The sequence below is a fragment of the Carettochelys insculpta genome, chromosome 17 (assembly GCF_033958435.1).
Source record: "Carettochelys insculpta isolate YL-2023 chromosome 17, ASM3395843v1, whole genome shotgun sequence".
Taxonomy (NCBI): Eukaryota; Metazoa; Chordata; order Testudines; family Carettochelyidae; genus Carettochelys; species Carettochelys insculpta.
In genome coordinates, this window is record NC_134153.1 from 1,778,326 (window position 1) to 1,799,461 (window position 21,136).

Here is a 21,136-nt window from a genome sequence, read left to right on the forward strand (position 1 = left end):
AAGTGACCCCAAGAGTACCAGGGCCACCCCCCAGGACTCCTGGGCCCAGCCATGCCGGGGTTATGAGGCAGAAGGAGTGGGAGCTGGTGGGGGTAGATGGGGGAGTGAAGACTCAGAGACTCCCACTAGGAAACTGCACAGGGATGGTGAAAATGCCTGCAAAGTTCCTGAACCCCAGAACAGAACCATCCCCCAGTTCCACAGATCCCAGGTGTTGAGCAGATCCATCCACTGCTTCCCCCGGCGTGGCTCCAGTGACCCTGTTGTCATGTAACCCTGCCCCGATGCTGTCCCTGAGCTCCTGGAACTACCTGGAAAGCACAACTGTGCTGCCTTGGGAAAGCACCGGCGTGGTTCCTCCAGCCCAGGCCCCTGCCAGAAGGGGCCTTGCCCTGCGGGGTGATGCCGTACTGCTGAACATACACGCACTGCTCACCTGAGGTCATCACACCTATGGGAGAGGTTGTGCGCGTGCGTGTGCATGTGTGCGCATGCGTGCGCGTGTGTGCACGTGCATGTGCATGCGTGTGTGTTCGTGTGCGCGTGTGTGCGTGTGTGCCTGTGCATGTGCGTGTGTGTGCATGCTGGGAGAACGCCAGGTGTGGTTCTGGAAGAACCGGCTCTTTCTCCTCTGCAGCCTGTTATTACACATCCACCCCCGCCACCAGGGACGTTCCCAGGTGTCCCAGGGCCCTGCTGCTTCCGGGTCCCGTCGGGAGGGCCCAGACCCAGCACTCTCTCTTGTGCAATGTTCCCTCCTGTGACTGGAGCAGTGGGCTGGCAGGTCAGTATATAAACTGGTGCAGGTCGGGGCTGGGCATCCTGGCACAGCAGCGCAATGAAGTCAGGCCTGCTCCTGCTCGCATTGCTCCTCACCCTCTGGGCTGAGCTGCCGCCTGCCTCTGGGCAGCAACTTCCAGGTGAGATCTCCCTACCCCCGCCTCTCCACCCGGCCCTGCACTCAGGCCTGCCCTCCTGCCTGTCTCCAGCCCCGCAGCCTGCCCCCCACCCCGTCTGCTTTCATTGGCTCCTGCTCCACTCTCCACAGGCTGCCCCCAGCCCTGCCCTGAGCCAACCCCACCCCAGGACAAAGCCTTTCCCAGCTGTCCCTGGCTCTGCCCCCTGCCCCAGTGTCTCTAACCCCCTGTGTGTGGGGCTGCCCCCGGCCCCTCCCACTTCACCCCGCTGAAGCCTGTTTGCTCTGTCTCTGGCCTTCTGGTGTCTCCCTCCACCCCTGGGCTCCTGGAACATTGAGCCCCATGTCTCTCCCCCACCCTCTGGCTGCTCCAGGACCCTTCTACCCTCTCCAGGCCCACAGCTCCCAGGCAGTGACTCCTAGTCACTCCCCCTCAGCCCTGCCTCCCTCTGGGCCGTGGCACTGCCTGGCTGTGCTGTGCCCTCGGGTGTCTGGCTGCCCTGCTCAGCTCGGTGGGAGCTCTTCCCTCCCCTCCCCCAGCTCCGGGGTCACCCCTCGCTCCCCAGAACCCTAGAGCTCAGCTCTGGGGTACCTTGCACCCCTTTGCCCAGCTTCAAAGGCAGGTGCCTTCCTGCGCCCAGGGAGCCCAGCTCAGCGCCTGCAAAGCATGTTTTCCCTGGAGCAGGGAGCTTCAGGCCCTCCGTGGCCACAGGAAAGGGGGAGACATTTCCTCGGGAGCAGGGAGGCTGCTGGGAATCAGTCATCGGGCTCACTGGGTAGCGATTAACAGCTCCGTGTCTGGTTGGTGACTGGTACCAAGTGGATGCCCCAAAGGTCGGTTCTGCAGCCAGTTTTGTTTATCGTCTTCATTAATGACCTGGCCAAGGGGCTGGATTGCACCCTCAGCGGGTTCATGGGTGAAGCTAAGGTGGGAAGAGGTAGATAGGCTGGAGGGTAGGGACAAGGTCCAGAGTGGGGGATTGGGCCAAAAGAAATCTGAGGAGGTTAAACAAGTGCAGAGTCCTGCACGTAGGATGTAGAAATCCCACACACCTTTACAGGCTGGGTGCTGCCCGGCTTAGTGACGGTGCAGCGGAAAAGGACTTGGGGTTTACAGGGGCTGAGAGGCTGGATATGAGTTAACAGTGTGCCCAGGTAGCCAAGAAGGCGAACACACAAGGGGGTGCATTCGAGGGAGCTCTGCCAGCAGATCTATGGAGATGATTACTCCCTTTTATTTGGGACTGATCTGGCCACATCTGGAATTTGGGGCCAATGCTGGGCCCCCCACTACGCAAAGGGGGTGACTGCACTGGAGAGAGCCTAGGGGGGGACAACAAAAGTGACTAGGGGGCTGGAGCGCACAGGGCCACCCTCATGTCTGCGGGTGCCCTATGCAGTCCGAGCACCTGCAGCCCCTGCCACCCCCAAACCAGGGAGCCTGGCAGCAACGCTGCAGTGGTGGGGATCCGTGCTGAGGGTTTAGGGGCAGGAGCAGGGCAGGGAGGTTGGTGGGGGAGCAGGTGGTAGGGGGAGCAGTGCCTCCCACCAAGCTGAGGGCTGGGAGGTGGAGCTTTGTGCCAGGGTACTGGGGAGCCTGGAGCCACATGGCAGTCAGAGCAGGGAGCGGAGGTTGGGGGACTTGGCCACTGGCCAGGAGGCAGAGTGGGGGGGTAGAGGGGCCAGGGGATTGGTCTGGGGGGATGGGAGGGGCGGGGGGGCACAGGGGGCTGAAGAACTGTTGGACTGGGCTGAGAGGTAGAGTCGGGGGGGAGGAGTGGAGACACCGGGGGATTGGGCCATGGGGCTGGGAGGTGGAGTGACGGGGCGGAGGGGCCAGGGGATTGAGATGTGGAGCTGGAAAAGATGGAGCAGTGGGGGTGCGGGCTGAGGAGCTGGGGGCTGGGGCTAGGAGACTGGGGGGAATGGAGGCCAGGGGACTGGGGCAGCATTGTCCTCTGAACGTGCGAGGCACACACAGGCTCAGTGCAGGCGTGTAATGTGGTGTATTTTGTGTATGCCTAGGGATGGCTCTTACGGGGACAGGCTGAGGGAGCTTCACTTCTTTAGCCTGCAGAAGAGAAGTGTGAGGGGCGATTTGATAGCTGCTGTCAATTACCTGAAGCAGGGGCTCTAAAGAAGCTGGAGAGATGCTGTCCTCAGTGGTGGCAGGTAACAGAAGAAGCAATGGGCTCAAGTTGCAGTGAGGGAGGCCTAATTTGGGTGTAAGGAAAACCTACTTCACTCGGAGGGTGGTGATCCTCTGGAACGGGTTACTGGCATCTCCACCCTTAGAGGTTTGCTAAGTCCAGGCTTAACAAAGCCTTGCCTGGGATGATTTAGTTGGGACCGCTCCTGCTTCGGGCAGAGGTTTGGACTCAGTGACCTTCTGGGGTCTATTCCAGCCCTAGGATTCCATGAATTAATCCTGACACAACTTTCTAAAGGTGTGATCCGTGGACGGTCTCGAACTCATGCTAGAGAAAACAGAAGGTGTAGAACTGAAGATAATAATCTAAAATTGGTCTGCTGGATACTTGTTCTAACTGACAGACAAAAGAACGAGGGGAAGGGGTTATTCTACCCTGCACTCCTTGTGCATCCGAAGAAAGTGAACAGAGCCGTGTTGGTTACCCACTTTGCAAGCCCCTGGCTAGGAAGACAGTATCAATATCAACCCTGTTGAACACAGCTATTGCCTTTCCCACTGGCTGGCTCAGAGGAGTTGTGCTTGTCTGGGGTGTCACTGGGCTGTGGGCATAAGGGACCAGTATGAGGCGGAGTCTCTGACACTGGAGAAGTGGTTCAAACAGCTGCTGTGAGTGCTGGGCATTTCCCCATTGACCCTTAGATCCAAAGCAGCAGCTGCTTTGTGGAGTTATTTATTACTTGCAGATTGACCCGGTGTTGCTCAGGGCTGTAACTCAGTTGAGATTTTTGTTTTGAAAAATAAAAGGAAAATGTACTTGCTTTTTTTTTTTCTGTCAAAAAGAGGGGGCTATTTTTATGAAGTTAATTTTTATTTAGGATTTCTTAAGAAGGGGCTTGCTAAATGTTTCCATTTAATTTTTTCAGAACATTTTTAAATGGAGAATTCCATCAGAAGTATTTTTTTCTTCAGCACTATAAGCTCTTACCTCGTGCTGTTTTATTTTTAAAAAGGACCATAGTCAATTTGGTTTACAATAACATTGTCTCCTGGTTGTCAGACTTCAGCATTGATTTCGCTGTGCCAAAACAGAACACTAGTCCAAATTTTCCCCTTTTATCTCTTTTCCATGAAGTTTATTGAGAAGCGGTCTTAGTCCAGATTTATCCTGCTTTACTGGCTCACCTTGGTTCTGTGTCTTTCAGCATTTGCACTTACGTCAATATTGTACTTACTTCGGTGATTCTGACTCTGTTCTGTGTGTTTTCATGAAAAGCACTCTCATTCCAGGCACATCCTGTTTCCCTGACACAACCGAACCCTGACCTTGCTCTAACTCAAGGGCTATGGTTACACTAGCCTCTGCCTTTCGAAAGGGGGATGCTAATGAGACATTTCAGCAGATGCTAATGAGGCACCACCATGCATATGCAGTGCCTCATTAGCATCATACCAGCCACAGTGATTCAGAAGTGCCGCTTTTGAATCGCACACTGCCCATGTAGATGGGGGCCTGTCGAAAGGACCCCTCAGTCTTCCTAAATTTCCTTTGGAATTCGTAAAACCAAATAGGAATAAGGGGCTTTCAAAGACTGGGGGGTCCTTCCAAAAGGCCCCATCTACACAGGCGGCACATGATTCGAAAGCAGCACTTTCGCATTGCCGTGGCCGATATTACGCTAATGAGGTGCTGCATGTTCATGGCAGAGCCTTATTAGCATCTGCCAAAATGTCTCATTAGCATCCCCCTTTCGAAAGGCGGGAGCTAGTGTAGACATAGCCAAGAAAAGGAAGTTGTATACCAAATTAGGTGGTCCTAGCTTTTACCATTCAGGAGGAATTCTTGATCAAACAGCCAGACGAACCCTAAAAATTTCTAAAATCTATTCAGCAAGAGCCTCTCTAATCCAGACATCTCTCATCCGGCAGCAGTCGGAATCCAGCATGATTTTAGTTAGCGGCATGACCACTTATCATGGATGCGGCCAAGTTTCCCATGATCTCATAAAGTTTGTTTACAGCCACCAGGTGTGGCTTTCAGTGTTCTGTGCTGTTATGCAGCCGTAATTCATCCCACATGTCTTCTAAGAGCTCAGAAAGCAGCAGCTGTACTTTTGCTAATAGCTTAAATGGTGCAACTCTTGAGAATGGGTACACATGGGGTTCAGATACACAGACATGCACTGCAGTTTTCTCATGCACTACAGACCAGTTCCTTCTTTGTTGCTGCAGCTGCAGCAAAACCCTCAGCGAGCTTTGATAGAGGCGGAGGAGAATCTTCACTGCATTGCCTGCTTCCCTCCTCACTTCTTTCTCTTCATGCTGTAGCTAAATGGATCTGCAAGCTTCCAGCAGACCCTGGACCGTGCGAAGCACACATGACCCGCTACTTCTACAACTGGCGCACCAGGAGGTGTGAGTCATTCATTTATGGCGGCTGTAAGGGCAACAAGAACAATTTTAAGACTGAAGAGGAATGTCGCAGGACATGCGGATAGCCTGGTAAGAGAATGAGGGAACCTCAGCTGGCTGGCACTTCAGGAGACATGGCTCACACAGCTGCCATGGGCAGAGCTGTCCTGTCCATTGGACAGTTGCCCCAGACCCCACAAGTGGGGGGTTCTGCACCCTGATATGAATGGGCCTGGTGATGGGTCCAGAACATTTCCTTGCTCTCCCTAGGAGAGTGCCCAGGACCCCAGCTTGCCTTGGCCCAGGGATCCTGCTCTCCATAAAGCTGAAGCAGCAGCCACCTCCTGTCATTATTTATTCCCAGCCAGGCGTGCCAGCTGGCCCAATGCAGCACGGAGAGCAGGTTGTCATAATGTACACTCAGGATTCACCAGGTGAAATGAGCTGGGCTAACTGGGCAAACAAGCTCTGTCAGCCGATGCACTGCCAGGCCTGCCTCTGACTCCCTGACAAGGAGTTACAAAGAAATTGTATTACAACCGCTGAAAAGACTGTAAGTAAATTTCGCAGACGGACGCCACTTCTGAGAATTTTCAGTATCCTGACTTATGCTCCTAGTTTTTGTGGAAAACAGCACATGTATGTGCCTGCCTATCAGTCTGCCCGACCTTTCTGACAGCCTGGCCCTAACTGCTTTCACTAGTTTCCATCTCGTGCAGCTTCGGAGTGGGTTTTCCATGGGGTTCTCATACACTGGATAAATCCACATCTCCCATGTGTTGAAAACCAGGCCCTGTTGTCCCATCTCCCACCCCTGACGCCTCTTCCCAGACAGCCAGCAGACTGGTGCCCTGTGAAGCTGGAATGTGAAGGCAGATACGTTCTGTAGATTTCCCTCCTTTCATCCGAAGCTGTCTGTCTTCCTTCTCATGGCCAGGCACAAGGGCTCCCTGTCACCACTTCCGGGCCCAAGGATGAACATGGGTCATGAGGCTGCCAGGGGCAACATCACAGACCTGCTCTGAGTGAGCCAGCTCCCTGTGGGCACGTGGCCTGTGCAGAGGCTGGCAGGACATATTGCCTTCCCTCCTCAGTGGAGTTCCCAGCTCTCCGGCTGCAGGCAAAGCACCCGAGAGGTTGGTGTGTAGGTGCGGAGAGGAGGGCTCAGGGATATTACCTGTGCTGCTGGCCTGGCCAGCTGGGTTTCCAGCCTTCTCCAGAGCTGCTGTGGGACAGGCAGCCCTGTGCACTCAGCCCTGCTGCAAGGAGGGGCACTGTTCAGGAAGGGCTGGGTGCAGCCACATCTGTGAGCTCAGGCCCCATCCCCATCACATGATACAGTCCAGGATTGCAGGCCCTGGCTGCTGTTACCTACCTCCCTGCGCCCCAGTCTCGGGGCCAGACCCTGGCTTGACCGACTGTTCCTTTTCCACAGGGTCGATCAAAGAAAGACCATGAAGAGCCAGACAGCAGGACCTCGTGGGTGATGGAACAGGACATTCCAATATGGTCCACACCTAACTCCCGCCCCCGACTGCCCACAGGTCTGATCTCAGCCAACAGCAGGGCAGCGTAATAAAGAGTTTGACTCAGCTGACCTCCCTGTGGTTTCTTGGACAGAGCCTCACTTCTTCTGCCAGCCAGCCTGGGGCAACCCATCCCCCTCCTCCTCAGAAATTAAAAAGTACAGAGACTAAAATAACCCCTGCAAGCTGCACAGAAACTTTTCAAAGACACCATAATAGAGGCCCAACTTAAATGCATATCCCAGTAAGAAACCCAGAAAAGAGCCTCCATGGCTTAACAACCATGTAAAAATGCAGTGAGAGATAAAAAGACACCTTTTAAAAAGTGGAAGTCAATTCCTAGTGAGGAAAATAGAAAGAATAAAACACAGCCAAATTAAGTGTAAAAATACAAGAAAAGCCAAAAAGGAGTTTGAAGAAGAGCTATACAAAAACTCAAAAAGCAATGACAAAATGCTTTTTTAAAGTACATCAGAAGCAGCTAAACAACCAATGGCCCTCCTAGATAATTGGCATAAAGAAGGAGCACTCAAAGATGACAAAGTCATTGCGGAGAAACTAAATGAATTTTTTACTTCAGTCTTCCTGGCTGAGGATATTAAGGAGATTCCCAAACCTGAGCCATCCTTTGCAGGTGACAAATCTGAGGAATTATCCAAGATTGAAGTGTCATTACAGGAAGTTTTGGAACAAATTGACACACTTAACAGTAACAAGTCACCAGGACCAGATGGCATTCACCCAAGAGTTCTGAAATTAATTACAATTAAATTACAATTACAATTAGTCACAATTAAAAATGGTACAATAGCAGCTTTCTCCCTGTCCTCTGGGACCTTGTTCGTTTCTTTCTCCATACCCAAATCTCCCCTTGACTCTCTCCCTCCTTCGTTATGTGTTTCGACCTTCACGACCCTGCTATTTGGCATAATGGACGGTTCAACCAGGAGAGGCAGACCCCACAGAGAATGGGTAGATGATATAGTAGATTGGTGCGGAGCTAGTCTACAGAAACTAAACCACTCCGCACCGGCCAGGGAAAGATGAAAGGAAGTAGAGAGGGAGGCATCAGACACCAAAAGGTGCTGAACCCACAAGTTGTTGATGAAGATGATCTGGGACCACCTTCTTGCTCCAAGGACTCCTCAACCTGCTCTTCAGCACCAGAATTGTGATGGAGTGGGGGACGTGTGTGTGTGTGTGTTTGTGCACAGAGAGTGTGGGGTTCCTGCTGAGGGTAACCTAGGTGAGCTGGTGATACCTCTGTACTTCAGACAAAGTGGGAGGAAGAGCCTGAGAGTTTTGAGTTGGAAGCTGGGGGGGGAGTGGGAAGGCAGCCAGCACATGGGGCTCCCCTCCGGCCTCCTCTCCCCAAGATGGATTGGAATGTCTCCACCTGCTGTACTGACACCTTTGCACCGCGCTGGGCCTCTGTCAACTAATAAACTCCCTGTTCTACCTGCTGAGCGAGAGTCACTCCTGCCTGTGGACGGGGGGGGCAGTGCTTAGGGGCCCCGAACCCCATTATAAGAATCTCCCACAAGTGTTCCAGCTTACCCTGCCCGAGCCTCCATCATGCAGAATAGGTGGAGGGAGGACTTCAAATCCCAGCTACACCAACTGCAGGGACTGTAAAGTGAAATGTACGAAAGTCTGTGAGCCCTGGCTGGGCTCTGTCTGCAGCACGGTGCCCAGGAGAGCGCTCGCTGCCTGCTCAGACTGTGTCGGTCATTCTGGCATTGGCCAAACTGTGAGGTTCGCAAAGAGCAGTCCCCAGCGGGGAGCAGGGCCTGGCAGGGCAGGGCAGCCTGGCCAAGGTACCTGACTCCCATGGCCAGTCAGCAGGGCCAGCAGCCGCCTGGACAGGGCCATCATTTCAGGTTGTAGTCGGGGAAGGCTGGGTGTAGCTGGGGCTGACAGCCGTGCCGGGCCCCCTGGAAAGGTGTGCGGAGGCCCCACTCTCCACCCCCTGAAGGGGGCAGGACTGAGTGCAATCAGCCCTCAGCCCCTCCCAAGCCAGCTGTGTGTTCTGCTGTGTGAGATATGGATCGCACAGGGCTCCCTCCCGCTGAGCATTGTGTGGTTCAGGGGGGTTGGGATGGTGGTTAAAGCAGCTGGCTGGGAGTCTTCTGGTCATACACTGTATGACTAGTTCTCCTCCTGCACTGTTCAAAGATCGATCTAAAGCTGGTTCTGGAGTTATTTTGTGAGACTCCACCTTGGTGGATACTGAGACGCTGTGGCAAAGCCCAGAGCTGAATGCTGCTATGAGCTGAAAGCTCAGAGAGCTGGACTCATAGGCTTTTGTCTACAGCAAAACCCACACGACAACAGGCAAACAGCCACCAGAGCACGGCATGTGGGTGGCTGGGAGGAGTGACTGGTAGGCAGCAGGTAACAGAAGCAGCAGGTGTGAGGTCCGTAGGAGAAGCAGCAGGCGGCCCGTGGGACAGCTGGCAGGAGCAAGCGGAAGGTGGGGCCAGCACAGAGGGGGCGTTGCCTCAGGCTCAGGGAGCGAATGCATCAGGGTGATGGGGCAGGGCCTGCATGGGCTGGACAGAGGTGTAAGTGGGGCGTTTGAAGTGGGGCACGGAGAAAGTTTGGGTGCGTGGATTGGATCCTTCCAGCGTCAGACTGGTGAGCCTGAGAGGCCAAGGACACTGCTCCATCCGTCTGAGCTGGACAGTTACTTGAGGGCTGGTTATGTACGTGGGGTGTGGGATTTTCCCAGGCTGTTGCCATATGACTTTCTGCCTCTTTCATTAAAAGTTTCTTTTCTACACTGGGACTCTGCTGGCGAGGGGGGAGCGTTGCCTCTCCGAGGTGACCAGGGGTGTGTGAATTTCCCAGGCTATTGGGTGGGGGCTCGAGCCGGTTCTGTGTGAGATGGATGAAAAGGCACCCCTGGATGTTGAACCCGGCCCTGGTTGCTGCCGACTCCTTCCAGCAGAAGGGTCACATTAGTAACTGATCATGGGACAGACCCACTTCTTCAGACCATAGCCAGACCAGAACAGACTCAATATTTAAGACACAGAGAACCAAAAACAGTAAGCAAGGAGGACGAATCAGAAAAAGACAATCAAGGTGAGCAAATCAGAGAGTGGAGGGGTGGGGGGAGGAAGGTCAAGAATTAGATTGAGCCAGGTATGCAGATGAGCCCCTATAGTGACTCAGAAAGTTCCCATCATGATTTAAACCATGTGTTAATGTGCCGAATTTGAATATAAAAGTCAGCTCGTCCACTTATCTTCCCAAAATCCACAAACCTGGAAACCCTGGACGCCCTGTCATTTCAGGTGTTGGCACCCTTACCACCGGACTATCCAGTTACGTGGACTCCGTCCTCAAATCCTATGCCACCAACGCTCCCAGCTATATCCGAGATACCACCGACTTCCTGAGGAAATTACAAAACATTGGAAAAGTTCCTGATAACGCCATCCTTGCCACAATGGATGTAGAGGCTCTGTACACTCATATTCCACATAAAGACGGATTACAAGCAATCAGGAACGCCATCCCTGATGCCACCACAGCCAGTCTGGTGTCTGACCTCTGTAACTTTGTTCTCACACACAATCATTTCCGTTTTGGGGACAATTTATACCTCCAGATTAGTGGAACTGCTATGGGCACCCGCATGGCCCCACAATATGCTAATATAGTTGTGGCTGACCTGGAACGACGATTCCTCAGCTCTCGTCCCCTATTACCCCTCCTCTACTTAAGATACATTGATGACATCTTTATGATTTGGACCAATGGTACAGAGGCTGTAGAAGAATTCCACAGAGACTTTAACAATCTACACCCCACCATCAACTTATGCCTCGATTACAACATGCAAGAGATACATTTCCTGGACACTACAGTACTAATCAAGGATGGCCTGATCAGTGCCACACTGTACCGAAAACCTACTGATCGCTATACTTATCTACACCCTTCTAGTTTCCATCCTGCACACATGACTAGATCCATTGTTTACAGTCAAGCTCTTAGGTACAATTGCATTTGCTCTGATCCAACTGACAGAGACCAACAACTACAAGAACTTTACCAAATATTCATAAACCTGAATTACCCACCAGGAGAAGTAAAAAAACAAATCGACAGGGCCAGACGCATACCCAGAAACCAGCTACTCCAAGATCATCCCAAAAAAACCAAGAACAGAACACCACTGGTCATCACCTACAGCCCCCAACTCAGACCACTGCAACGAATTATTAAAGACCTACAACGTATCCTTAATCAGGATGCCACACTCCAGAAGGCCCTGGGTGACATGCCTGTTCTCTCCTACAGACAACCTCCCAACCTCATGAGGATCCTTACTAACAGCCACAGTCTATACCCCAGGAACACCAGTCCTGGAACCTTTCCCCGCAACAAAGCCCGCTGCCAGCTTTGTCCACATATCTTCTCTGGAAATACCATCACTGGACCTAACCAGGTTACTCACAGAATCACGGGCACTTTCTCATGCTCCTCTACTAACATCATATATGCCATCATGTGCCAACAATGCCCAGATGCTTCGTATAGTGGACAGACTTCTAACTCCCTTAGACAAAGGGTCAACGGGCACAAAACAGACATCAAAACACTCCAGATCCACAAACCAGTTAGTCAACGTTTTAATGGAATGGGGCATTCTGTCAATGACCTCAAGGTATGTGTGTTACTGAAGAGACATTATTGCAGCGTTTTGGAAAGAGAAGTGGACGAGCTGACTTTTATATTCAAATTTGGCACATTAACACATGGTTTAAATCGTGATGGGAACTTTCTGAGTCACTATAGGGGCTCGTCTGCATACTTGGCTCGGTCTAATTCTTGACCTTCCCCCCCACCCCTCCACTCTCTGGTTTGCTCACCTTGATTATCTTTTTCTGATTTGTCCTCCTTGCTTACTGTTTTTGGTTCTCTGTGTCTTAAATATTGAGTCTGTTCTGGTCTGGCTATGGTCTGAAGAAGTGGGTCTGTCCCACGAAAGCTCACCAAATAAACCATTTTGCTAGTCTTTAAAGTGCTGCTTGACTGCTTTTTGTTTTGTTAGTGTATAGACTAGCACGGCTTCCTCTCTGTTATTAGTAACTGATGGGTGCAGTGTGATGGTGGCAAACACCCTAACAAGCCCACGTGAGCTCAGTGTTGGTGCCCAAGACTTAACTCGCTCCAGAGAGTGACAGGGACTCTGTCCATTGGCTCAGGAGCTGCCTGGCTCAGTGGCTGGTGCCGGCACTACGTTAGAGCCATGGGGGATGAGCTCCTGTCACTGAAGGAGTCTCTGTGACAGGCCCCTATGGGACCAGGTACTCAGTACAAGGTCCCTTTGCTAAGTCTGACAATCAAATCCCAGCCCTGCGGATTCCCCAGCATCCCACAGACCTGGCTTTGTTACCGGGATAATGTAAAGCTCTGAGCTGAGCAGGGAGTTGCCACATTGCTAAGTTGCTGTCTTGTTGCTACATCTTGTGTTAGAACAAGAACTGACCGGACCCATCCTGAGGCTGGCGGCTGCTGAAGCAACTGCTCCCTTCTCCTGTAGCTAACGGAATAAACGGCCACCCGGGAGGTGACTCTGCTGGGATGAGAAAGTAGCTGTGCCCAGCCCTTGGCCCTTCCGCTCTCCTCTCTGCACACGCTGCAAATGCTGGCACCGTCCTGGTAGTCGGCGGTGCTGGGTGCAGGATCTCCCAGCAGCCCAGCATGTGAGACAGGAGCTCTTTGTAGTGGATTCACAGGTATCCGTGTAGCTGTTTGCCCCAGTGGGCTGGCCTGTCCCTCCGCCCCCACATTTTGCATCCCTTAGAGCCAGGTTAGTCCAGCCTTCCCTGGCTGGGATTCCAGTGACACAATTCCTCTGCTAGCCCCCAGAGCTGCTCCAGGGCTGGGCCTGGGGTGTGTGACTGCACTGGAGATAGACGTTTCACTCCTGAGAGGATGCCCCACCCTGCACCAAGCTCTCCACAAGACTGGGACTGGAGAGAGACCTTATCTCAAGGGACAGGAGGCCTGAGCTTCGCTGAGTGCGCCTGGGGGATGGTTTTCTGTCTGATAGCTTATGCCCCATGGCTGTCTCCACAGTTGCTCTATTTCTCTCGAGATCTCTCACAGCCCCACCTGGAGCCGTTGGGTGTGGTCAGCCAGGGATCTCATTGCCTGCGTCGTTCTGTCTTGCAGAGTAACCCCAAGAGAACCTGAGGGCTGTGCATTCTGGAACAGACAAGTGTTGCAGTAACGGGTGGGGCCAAGGTGCCAAAGCCCACCGCAGGAGAGGTTCAGCGTAGTGTGGGTGGGCTCTGCAGCAGGAGCCCTGCCTCACATGCACAAGACTGCAGGCTCATGTGGTTGTCACTTGTCTTCCTGGGGGATGCCCTACCCATTGGCTGAAGTGACCGCAAGAGTACCAGGGCCACCCCCCAGGACTCCTGGGCCCAGCCATGCCGGGGTTATGAGGCAGAAGGAGTGGGAGCTGGTGGGGGTAGATGGGGGAGTGAAGACTCAGAGACTCCCACTAGGAAACTGCACAGGGATGGTGAAAATGCCTGCAAAGTTCCTGAACCCCAGAACAGAACCATCCCCCAGTTCCACAGATCCCAGGTGTTGAGCAGATCCATCCACTGCTTCCCCCGGCGTGGCTCCAGTGACCCTGTTGTCATGTAACCCTGCCCCGATGCTGTCCCTGAGCTCCTGGAACTACCTGGAAAGCACAACTGTGCTGCCTTGGGAAAGCACCGGCGTGGTTCCTCCAGCCCAGGCCCCTGCCAGAAGGGGCCTTGCCCTGCGGGGTGATGCCGTACTGCTGAACATACACGCACTGCTCACCTGGGGTCATCACACCTATGGGAGAGGTTGTGCGCGTGCGTGTGCATGTGTGCGCGTGCGTGCGCGTGTGTGCACGTGCATGTGCATGCGTGCGTGTTCGTGTGCGCGTGTGTGCGTCTGTGCCTGTGCATGTGCGTGTGCATGTGCGTGTGTGTGCATGCTGGGAGAACGGCAGGTGTGGTTCTGGAGGAACCAGCTCTTTCTCCTCTGGAGCCTGTTATTACACATCCACCCCCGCCACCAGGGACGTTCCCAACTGTCCCAGGGCCCTGCTGCTTCCGGGTCCCCTCGGGAGGGGCCCAGACCCAGCGCTCTCTCTTGTGCAATGTTCTCTCCTGTGACTGGAGCAGTGGGCTGGCAGGTCAGTATATAAACTGGTGCAGGTCGGGGCTGGGCATCCTGGCACAGCAGCGCAATGAAGTCAGGCCTGCTCCTGCTCGCATTGCTCCTCACCCTCGGGGCTGAGCTGCCGCCTGCCTCTGGGCAGCTCCTTCCAGGTGAGATCTCCCTGCCCCCGCCTCTCCACCCGGCCCTGCACTCAGGCCTGCCCTCCTGCCTGTCTCCAGCCCCGCAGCCTGCCCCCCACCCCGTCTGCTTTCATTGGCTCCTGCTCCACTCTCCACAGGCTGCCCCCAGCCCTGCCCTGAGCCAACCCCCCCCACCCCAGGACAAAGCCTTTCCCAGCTGTCCCTGGCTCTGCCCCCTGCCCCAGTGTCTCTAACCCCCTGTGTGTGGGGCTGCCCCCGGCCCCTCCCACTTCACCCCGCTGAAGCCTCTTTGCTCTGTCTCTGGCCTTCTGGTGTCTCCCTCCACCCCTGGGCTCCTGGAACATTGAGCCCCGTGGCTCTTCCACACCCTCTGGCTGCTCCGGGACCCTTCTACCCTCTCCAGGCCCACAGCTCCCAGGCAGTGACTCCTAGTCACTCCCCCTCAGCCCTGCCTCCCTCTGGGCCGTGGCACTGCCTGGCTGTGCTGTGCCCTCGGGTGTCTGGCTGCCCTGCTCAGCTCGGTGGGAGCTCTTCCCTCCCCTCCCCCAGCTCCGGGGTCACCCCTCGCTCCCCAGAACCCTAGAGCTCAGCTCTGGGGTACCTTGCACCCCTTTGCCCAGCTTCAAAGGCAGGTGCCTTCCTGCGCCCAGGGAGCCCAGCTCAGCGCCTGCAAAGCATGTTTTCCCTGGAGCAGGGAGCTTCAGGCCCTCCGTGGCCACAGGAAAGGGGGAGACATTTCCTCGGGAGCAGGGAGGCTGCTGGGAATCAGTCATCGGGCTCACTGGGTAGCGATTAACAGCTCCGTGTCTGGTTGGTGACTGGTACCAAGTGGATGCCCCAAGGGTCGGTTCTGCAGCCAGTTTTGTTTATCGTCTTCATTAATGACCTGGCCAAGGGGCTGGATTGCACCCTCAGCGGGTTCGTGGGTGAAGCTAAGGAGGGAAGAGGTAGATAGGCTGGAGGGTAGGGACAAGGTCCAGAGTGGGGGATTGGGCCAAAAGAAATCTGATGAGGTTAAACAAGTGCAGAGTCCTGCACGTAGGATGTAGAAATCCCACACACCTTTACAGGCTGGGTGCTGCCCGGCTTAGTGACGGTGCAGCGGAAAAGGACTTGGGGTTTACAGGGGCTGAGAGGCTGGATATGAGTTAACAGTGTGCCCAGGTAGCCAAGAAGGCGAACACACAAGGGGGTGCATTCGAGGGAGCTCTGCCAGCAGATCTATGGAGATGATTATTCCCTTTTATTTGGGACTGATCTGGCCACATCTGGAGTTTTGTGTCCAATGCTGGGCCCCCCACTACGCAAAGGGGGTGACTGCACTGGAGAGAGCCCAGGGGGGGACAACAAAAGTGACTAGGGGGCTGGAGCGCACAGGGCCACCCTCATGTCTGCGGGTGCCCTATGCAGTCCGAGCACCTGCAGCCCCTGCCACCCCCAAACCAGGGAGCCTGGCAGCAACGCTGCAGTGGTGGGGATCCGTGCTGAGGGTTTAGGGGCAGGAGCAGGGCAGGGAGGTTGGTGGGGGAGCAGGTGGTAGGGGGAGCAGTGCCTCCCACCAAGCTGAGGGCTGGGAGGTGGAGCTTTGTGCCAGGGTACTGGGGAGCCTGGAGCCACGTGGCAGTCAGAGCAGGGAGCGGAGGTTGGGGGACTTGGCCACTGGCCAGGAGGCAGAGTGGGGGGGTAGAGGGGCCAGGGGATTGGTCTGGGGGGATGGGAGGGGCGGGGGGGCACAGGGGGCTGAAGAACTGTTGGACTGGGCTGAGAGGTAGAGTCGGGGGGGAGGAGTGGAGACACCGGGGGATTGGGCCATGGGGCTGGGAGGTGGAGTGACGGGGCGGAGGGGCCAGGGGATTGAGATGTGGAGCTGGAAAAGATGGAGCAGTGGGGGTGCGGGCTGAGGAGCTGGGGGGCTGGGGCTAGGAGACTGGGGGGAGTGGAGGCCAGGGGACTGGGGCAGCATTGTCCTCTGAACGTGCGAGGCACACACAGGCTCAATGCAGGGGTGTAATGTGGTGTATTTTGTGTATGCCTAGGGATGGTTCTTACGGGGACAGGCTGAGGGAGCTTCACTTCTTTAGCCTGCAGAAGAGAAGTGTGAGGGGCGATTTGATAGCTGCTGTCAATTACCTGAAGCAGGGGCTCTAAAGAAGCTGGAGAGAGGCTGTCCTCAGTGGTGGCAGGTAACAGAAGAAGCAATGGGCTCAAGTTGCAGTGAGGGAGGCCTAATTTGGGTGTAAGGAAAACCTACTTCACTCGGAGGGTGGTGATCCTCTGGAATGGGTTACTGGCATCTCCACCCTTAGAGGTTTGCTAAGTCCAGGCTTAACAAAGCCTTGCCTGGGATGATTTAGTTGGGACTGCTCCTGCTTCGGGCAGAGGTTTGGACTCAGTGACCTTCTGGGGTCTATTCCAGCCCTAGGATTCCATGAATTAATCCTGACAAAACTTTCTAAAGGTGTGATCCGTGGACGGTCTTGAACTCATGCTAGATAAAACAGAAAGGTGTAGAACTGAAGAAAATAATCTCAAATTGGTCTGTTGGATACTTGTTCTACCTGATAGACAAAAGAACGAGGGGAAGGGGTTATTCTACCCTGCACTCTTTGTGCATCCGAAGAAAGTGAACAGAGCCGTGTTGGTTACCCACTTTGCAAGCCCCTGGCTAGGAAGACAGTATCAATATCAACCCTGTTGAACACAGCTATTGCCTTTCCCACTGGCTGGCTCAGAGGAGTTGTGCTTGTCTGGGGTGTCATTGGGCTGTGGGCACAAGGGACCAGTGTGAGGCGGAGTCTCTGACACTGGAGAAGTGGTTCAAACAGCTGCTGTGAGTGCTGGGCATTTCCCCATTGACCCTTAGATCCAAAGCAGCAGCTGCTTTGTGGAGTTATTTATTACTTGCAGATTGACCCGGTGTTGCTCAGGGCTGTAACTCAGTTGAGATTTTTGTTTTGAAAAATAAAAGGAAAATCTACTTGCTTTTTTTTTTCTGTCAAAAAGAGGGGGCTATTTTTATGAAGTTAATTTTTATTTAGGATTTCTTAAGAAGGGGCTTGCTAAATGTTTCCATTTAATTTTTTCAGAACATTTTTAAATGGAGAATTCCATCAGAAGTATTTTTTTCTTCAGCACTATAAACTCTTACCTCGTGCTGTTTTATTTTTAAAAAGGACCATAGTCAATTTGGTTTACAATAACATTGTCTCCTGGTTGTCAGACTTCAGCATTGATTTAGCTGTGCCAAAACAGAACACTAGTCCAAATTTCCCCTTTTATCTCTTTCCCATAAAGTTTATTGAGAAGCGGTCTTAGTCCAGATTTATCCTGCTTTACTGGCTCACCTTGGTTCTGTGTCTTTCAGCATTTGCACTTACGTCAATATTGTACTTACTTCGGTGATTCTGACTCTGTTCTGTGTGTTTTCATGAAAAGCAATCTCATTCCAGGCACATCCTGTTTCCCTGACACAACCGAACCCTGACCTTGCTCTAACTCAAGGGCTATGGTTACACTAGCCTCCGCCTTTCGAAAGGGGGATGCTAATGAGACATTTCAGCAGATGCTAATGAGGCACCACCATGCATATGCAGTGCCTCATTAGCATCATACCAGCCACAGTGATTCAGAAGTGCCGCTTTTGAATCGCACACTGCCCATGTAGATGGGGGCCTGTCGAAAGGACCCCTCAGTCTTCCTAAATTTCCTTTGGAATTCCTAAAACCAAATAGGAATAAGGGGCTTTCAAAGACTGGGGGGTCCTTCCAAAAGGCCCCATCTACACAGGCGGCACATGATTCGAAAGCAGCACTTTCGCATTGCCATGGACGATATTACGCTAATGAGGTGCTGCATGTTCATGGCAGAGCCTTATTAGCATCTGCCAAAATGTCTCATTAGCATCCCCCTTTCGAAAGGCGGGAGCTAGTGTAGACATAGCCAAGAAAAGGAAGTTGTATACCAAATTAGGTGGTCCTAGCTTTTACCATTCAGGAGGAATTCTTGATCAAACAGCCAGACAAACCCTAAAAATTTCTAAAATCTATTCAGCGAGAGCCTCTCTAATCCGGACATCTCTCATCCGGCAGCAGTCGTAATCCAGCATGATTTCAGTTAGCGGCATGACCACTTATCATGGATGCGGCCAAGTTTCCCATGATCTCATAAAGTTTGTTTACAGGCACCAGGTGTGGCTTTCAGTGTTCTGTGCTGTTATGCAGCCGTAATTCATCCCACATGTCTTCTAAGAGCTCAGAAAGCAGCAGCTGTACTTTTGCTAATAGCTTAAATGGTGCAACTCTTGAGAATGGGTACACATGGGGTTCAGATACACAGACATGCACTGCAGTTTTCTCATGCACTAAAGACCGGTTCCTTATCTGTTGCTGCAGCTGCAGCAAAACACTCAGTAAGCCTTGATAGAGGCGGAGGAGATCCTTCACTGCATTGCCCGCTTCCCTACTCACTTCTTTCTCTTTATGCTGTAGCTAAATGGATCTGCAAGCTTCCAGCAGACCCTGGACCGTGTGAAGCACTCATTACCCGCTACTTCTACAACTGGCGCACCAGGAGGTGTGAGTCATTCTTTTATGGCGGCTGTAAGGGGAACAAGAACAATTTTAAGACTGAAGAGGAATGTCGCAGGACATGTGGATAGCCTGGTAAGAGAATGAGGGAACCTCAGCTGGCAGGCACTTCAGGAGACAAGGCTCACACAGCTGCCATGGGCAGAGCTGTCCTGTCCATTGGACAGTTCAGGGCAGTTGCCCCAGACCCCACAAGTGGGGGGTTCTGCACCCTGATATGAATGGGCCTGGTGATGGGTCCAGAACATTTCCTTGCTCTCCCTAGGAGAGTGCCCAGGACCCCAGCTTGCCTTGGCCCAGGGAGCCTGCTCTCCATAAAGCTGAAGCAGCAGCCACCTCCTGTCATTATTTATTCCCAGCCAGGCGTGCCAGCTGGCCCAATGCAGCACGGAGAGCAGGTTGTCATAATGTACACTCAGGATTCACCAGGTGAAATGAGCTGGGCTAACTGGGCAAACAAGCTCTGTCAGCCGATGCACTGCCAGGCCTGCCTCTCACTCCCTGACAGGGAGTTACAAAGAAATTGTATTACAACAGCTGAAAACACTGTAAGTAAATTTCGCAGACGGACGCCACTTCTGAGAATTTTCAGTATCCTGACTTATGCTCCTAGTTTTTGTGGAAAACAGCACATGTATGTGCCTGCCTATCAGTCTGCCCGACCTTTCTGACAGCCTGGCCCTAACTGCTTTCACTAGTTTCCATCTTGTGCATCTTCGGAGTGGGTTTTCCATGGGGTTCTCATACACTGGATAAATCCACATCTCCCATGTGTTGAAAACTGGGCTCTGTTGTCCCATCTCCCACCCCTGACGCCTCTTCCCAGACAGCCAGCAGACTGGTGCCCTGTGAAGCTGGAATGTGAAGGCAGATACGTTCTGTAGATTTCCCTCCTTTCATCCGAAGCTGTCTGTCTTCCTTCTCATGGCCAGGCACAAGGGCTCCCTGTCACCACTTCCGGGCCCAAGGATGAACATGGGTCATGAGGCTGCCAGGGGCAACATCACAGACCTGCTCTGAGTGAGCCAGCTCCCTGTGGGCACGTGGCCTGTGCAGAGGCTGGCAGGACATATTGCCTTCCCTCCTCAGTGGAGTTCCCAGCTCTCCGGCTGCAGGCAAAGCACCCGAGAGGTTGGTGTGTAGGTGCGGAGAGGAGGGCTCAGGGATATTACCTGTGCTGCTGGCCTGGCCAGCTGGGTTTCCAGCCTTCTCCAGTGCTGCTGTGGGACAGGCAGCCCTGTGCACTCAGCCCTGCTGCAAGGAGGGGCACTGTTCAGGAAGGGCTGGGTGAAGCCACATCTGTGAGCTCAGGCCCCATCCCCATCACATGATACAGTCCAGGATTGCAGGCCCTGGCTGCTGTTACCTACCTCCCTGCGCCCCAGTCTCGGGGCCAGACCCTGACTTGACCGACTGTTCCTTTTCCACAGGGTCAATCAAAGAAAGACCATGAAGAGCCAGACAGCAGGACCTCGTGGGAGATGGAACAGGACATTCCAATATGGTCCACACCTAACTCCCGCCCCCGACTGCCCACAGGTCTGATCTCAGCCAACAGCAGGGCAGCGTAATAAAGAGTTTGACTCAGCTGACCTCCCTGTGGTTTCTTGGACAGAGCCTCACTTCTTCTGCCAGCCAGCCTGGGGCAACCCATCCCCCTCCTCCTCAGAAATTAAAAAGTACAGAGACTAAAATAACCCCTGCAAGCTGCACAGAAACTTTTCAAAGACACCATAATAGAGGCCCAACTTAAATGCATATCCCAGTAAGAAACCCAGAAAAGAGCCTCCATGGCTTAACAACCATGTAAAAATGCAGTGAGAGATAAAAAGACACCTTTTTAAAAGTGGAAGTCAATTCCTAGTGAGGAAAATAGAAAGAATAAAACACAGCCAAATTAAGTGTAAAAATACAAGAAAAGCCAAAAAGGAGTTTGAAGAAGAGCTATCCAAAAACTCAAAAAGCAATGACAAAATGCTTTTTTAAAGTACATCAGAAGCAGCTAAACAACCAATGCGCCCCCTAGATAATTGGCATAAAGAAGGAGCACTCAAAGATGACAAAGTCATTGCGGAGAAACTAAATGAATTTTTTACTTCAGTCTTCCTGGCTGAGGATATTAAGGAGATTCCCAAACCTGAGCCATCCTTTGCAGGTGACAAATCTGAGGGATTATCCAAGATTGAAGTGTCATTACAGGAAGTTTTGGAACAAATTGACAA

At 53.1% G+C, this 21,136-nt stretch overlaps 1 protein-coding gene and 1 long non-coding RNA gene across 2 annotated transcripts; both read left to right on the top strand.

Moving 5' to 3' along the window:
- The first annotated feature begins 807 nt into the window (after positions 1-807).
- LOC142022374 (BPTI/Kunitz domain-containing protein-like) lies at positions 808-20,495 on the top strand. The gene is made up of 5 exons (XM_075012140.1): positions 808-920; positions 5,394-5,562; positions 14,328-14,337; positions 18,656-18,989; positions 20,345-20,495. The coding sequence occupies exons 1-4, from the start codon at positions 839-841 to the stop codon at positions 18,983-18,985; spliced, it is 591 nt and encodes a 196-aa protein (XP_074868241.1). The 5' UTR covers positions 808-838; the 3' UTR covers positions 18,986-18,989; positions 20,345-20,495.
- Positions 5,646-7,074, top strand: LOC142022295 (uncharacterized). Its single transcript, XR_012647896.1, has 2 exons — positions 5,646-6,030; positions 6,913-7,074. It is a non-coding gene; the product is annotated as an uncharacterized LOC142022295 (long non-coding RNA).
- Positions 20,496-21,136: the final 641 nt, after the last annotated feature.

What these genes read in the sequence shown, in the direction of transcription:
- LOC142022374 (XM_075012140.1), top strand. Translation starts at nt 839, where the DNA reads ATGAAGTCAGGCCTGCTCCTGCTCGCATTGCTCCTCACCCTCTGGGCT. An exon ending in CTCTGGGCAGCAACTTCCAG is followed by an intron (nt 921 to 5,393) that starts GTGAGATCTCCC and finishes TTCATGCTGTAG; the next exon opens with CTAAATGGATCTGCAAGCTT.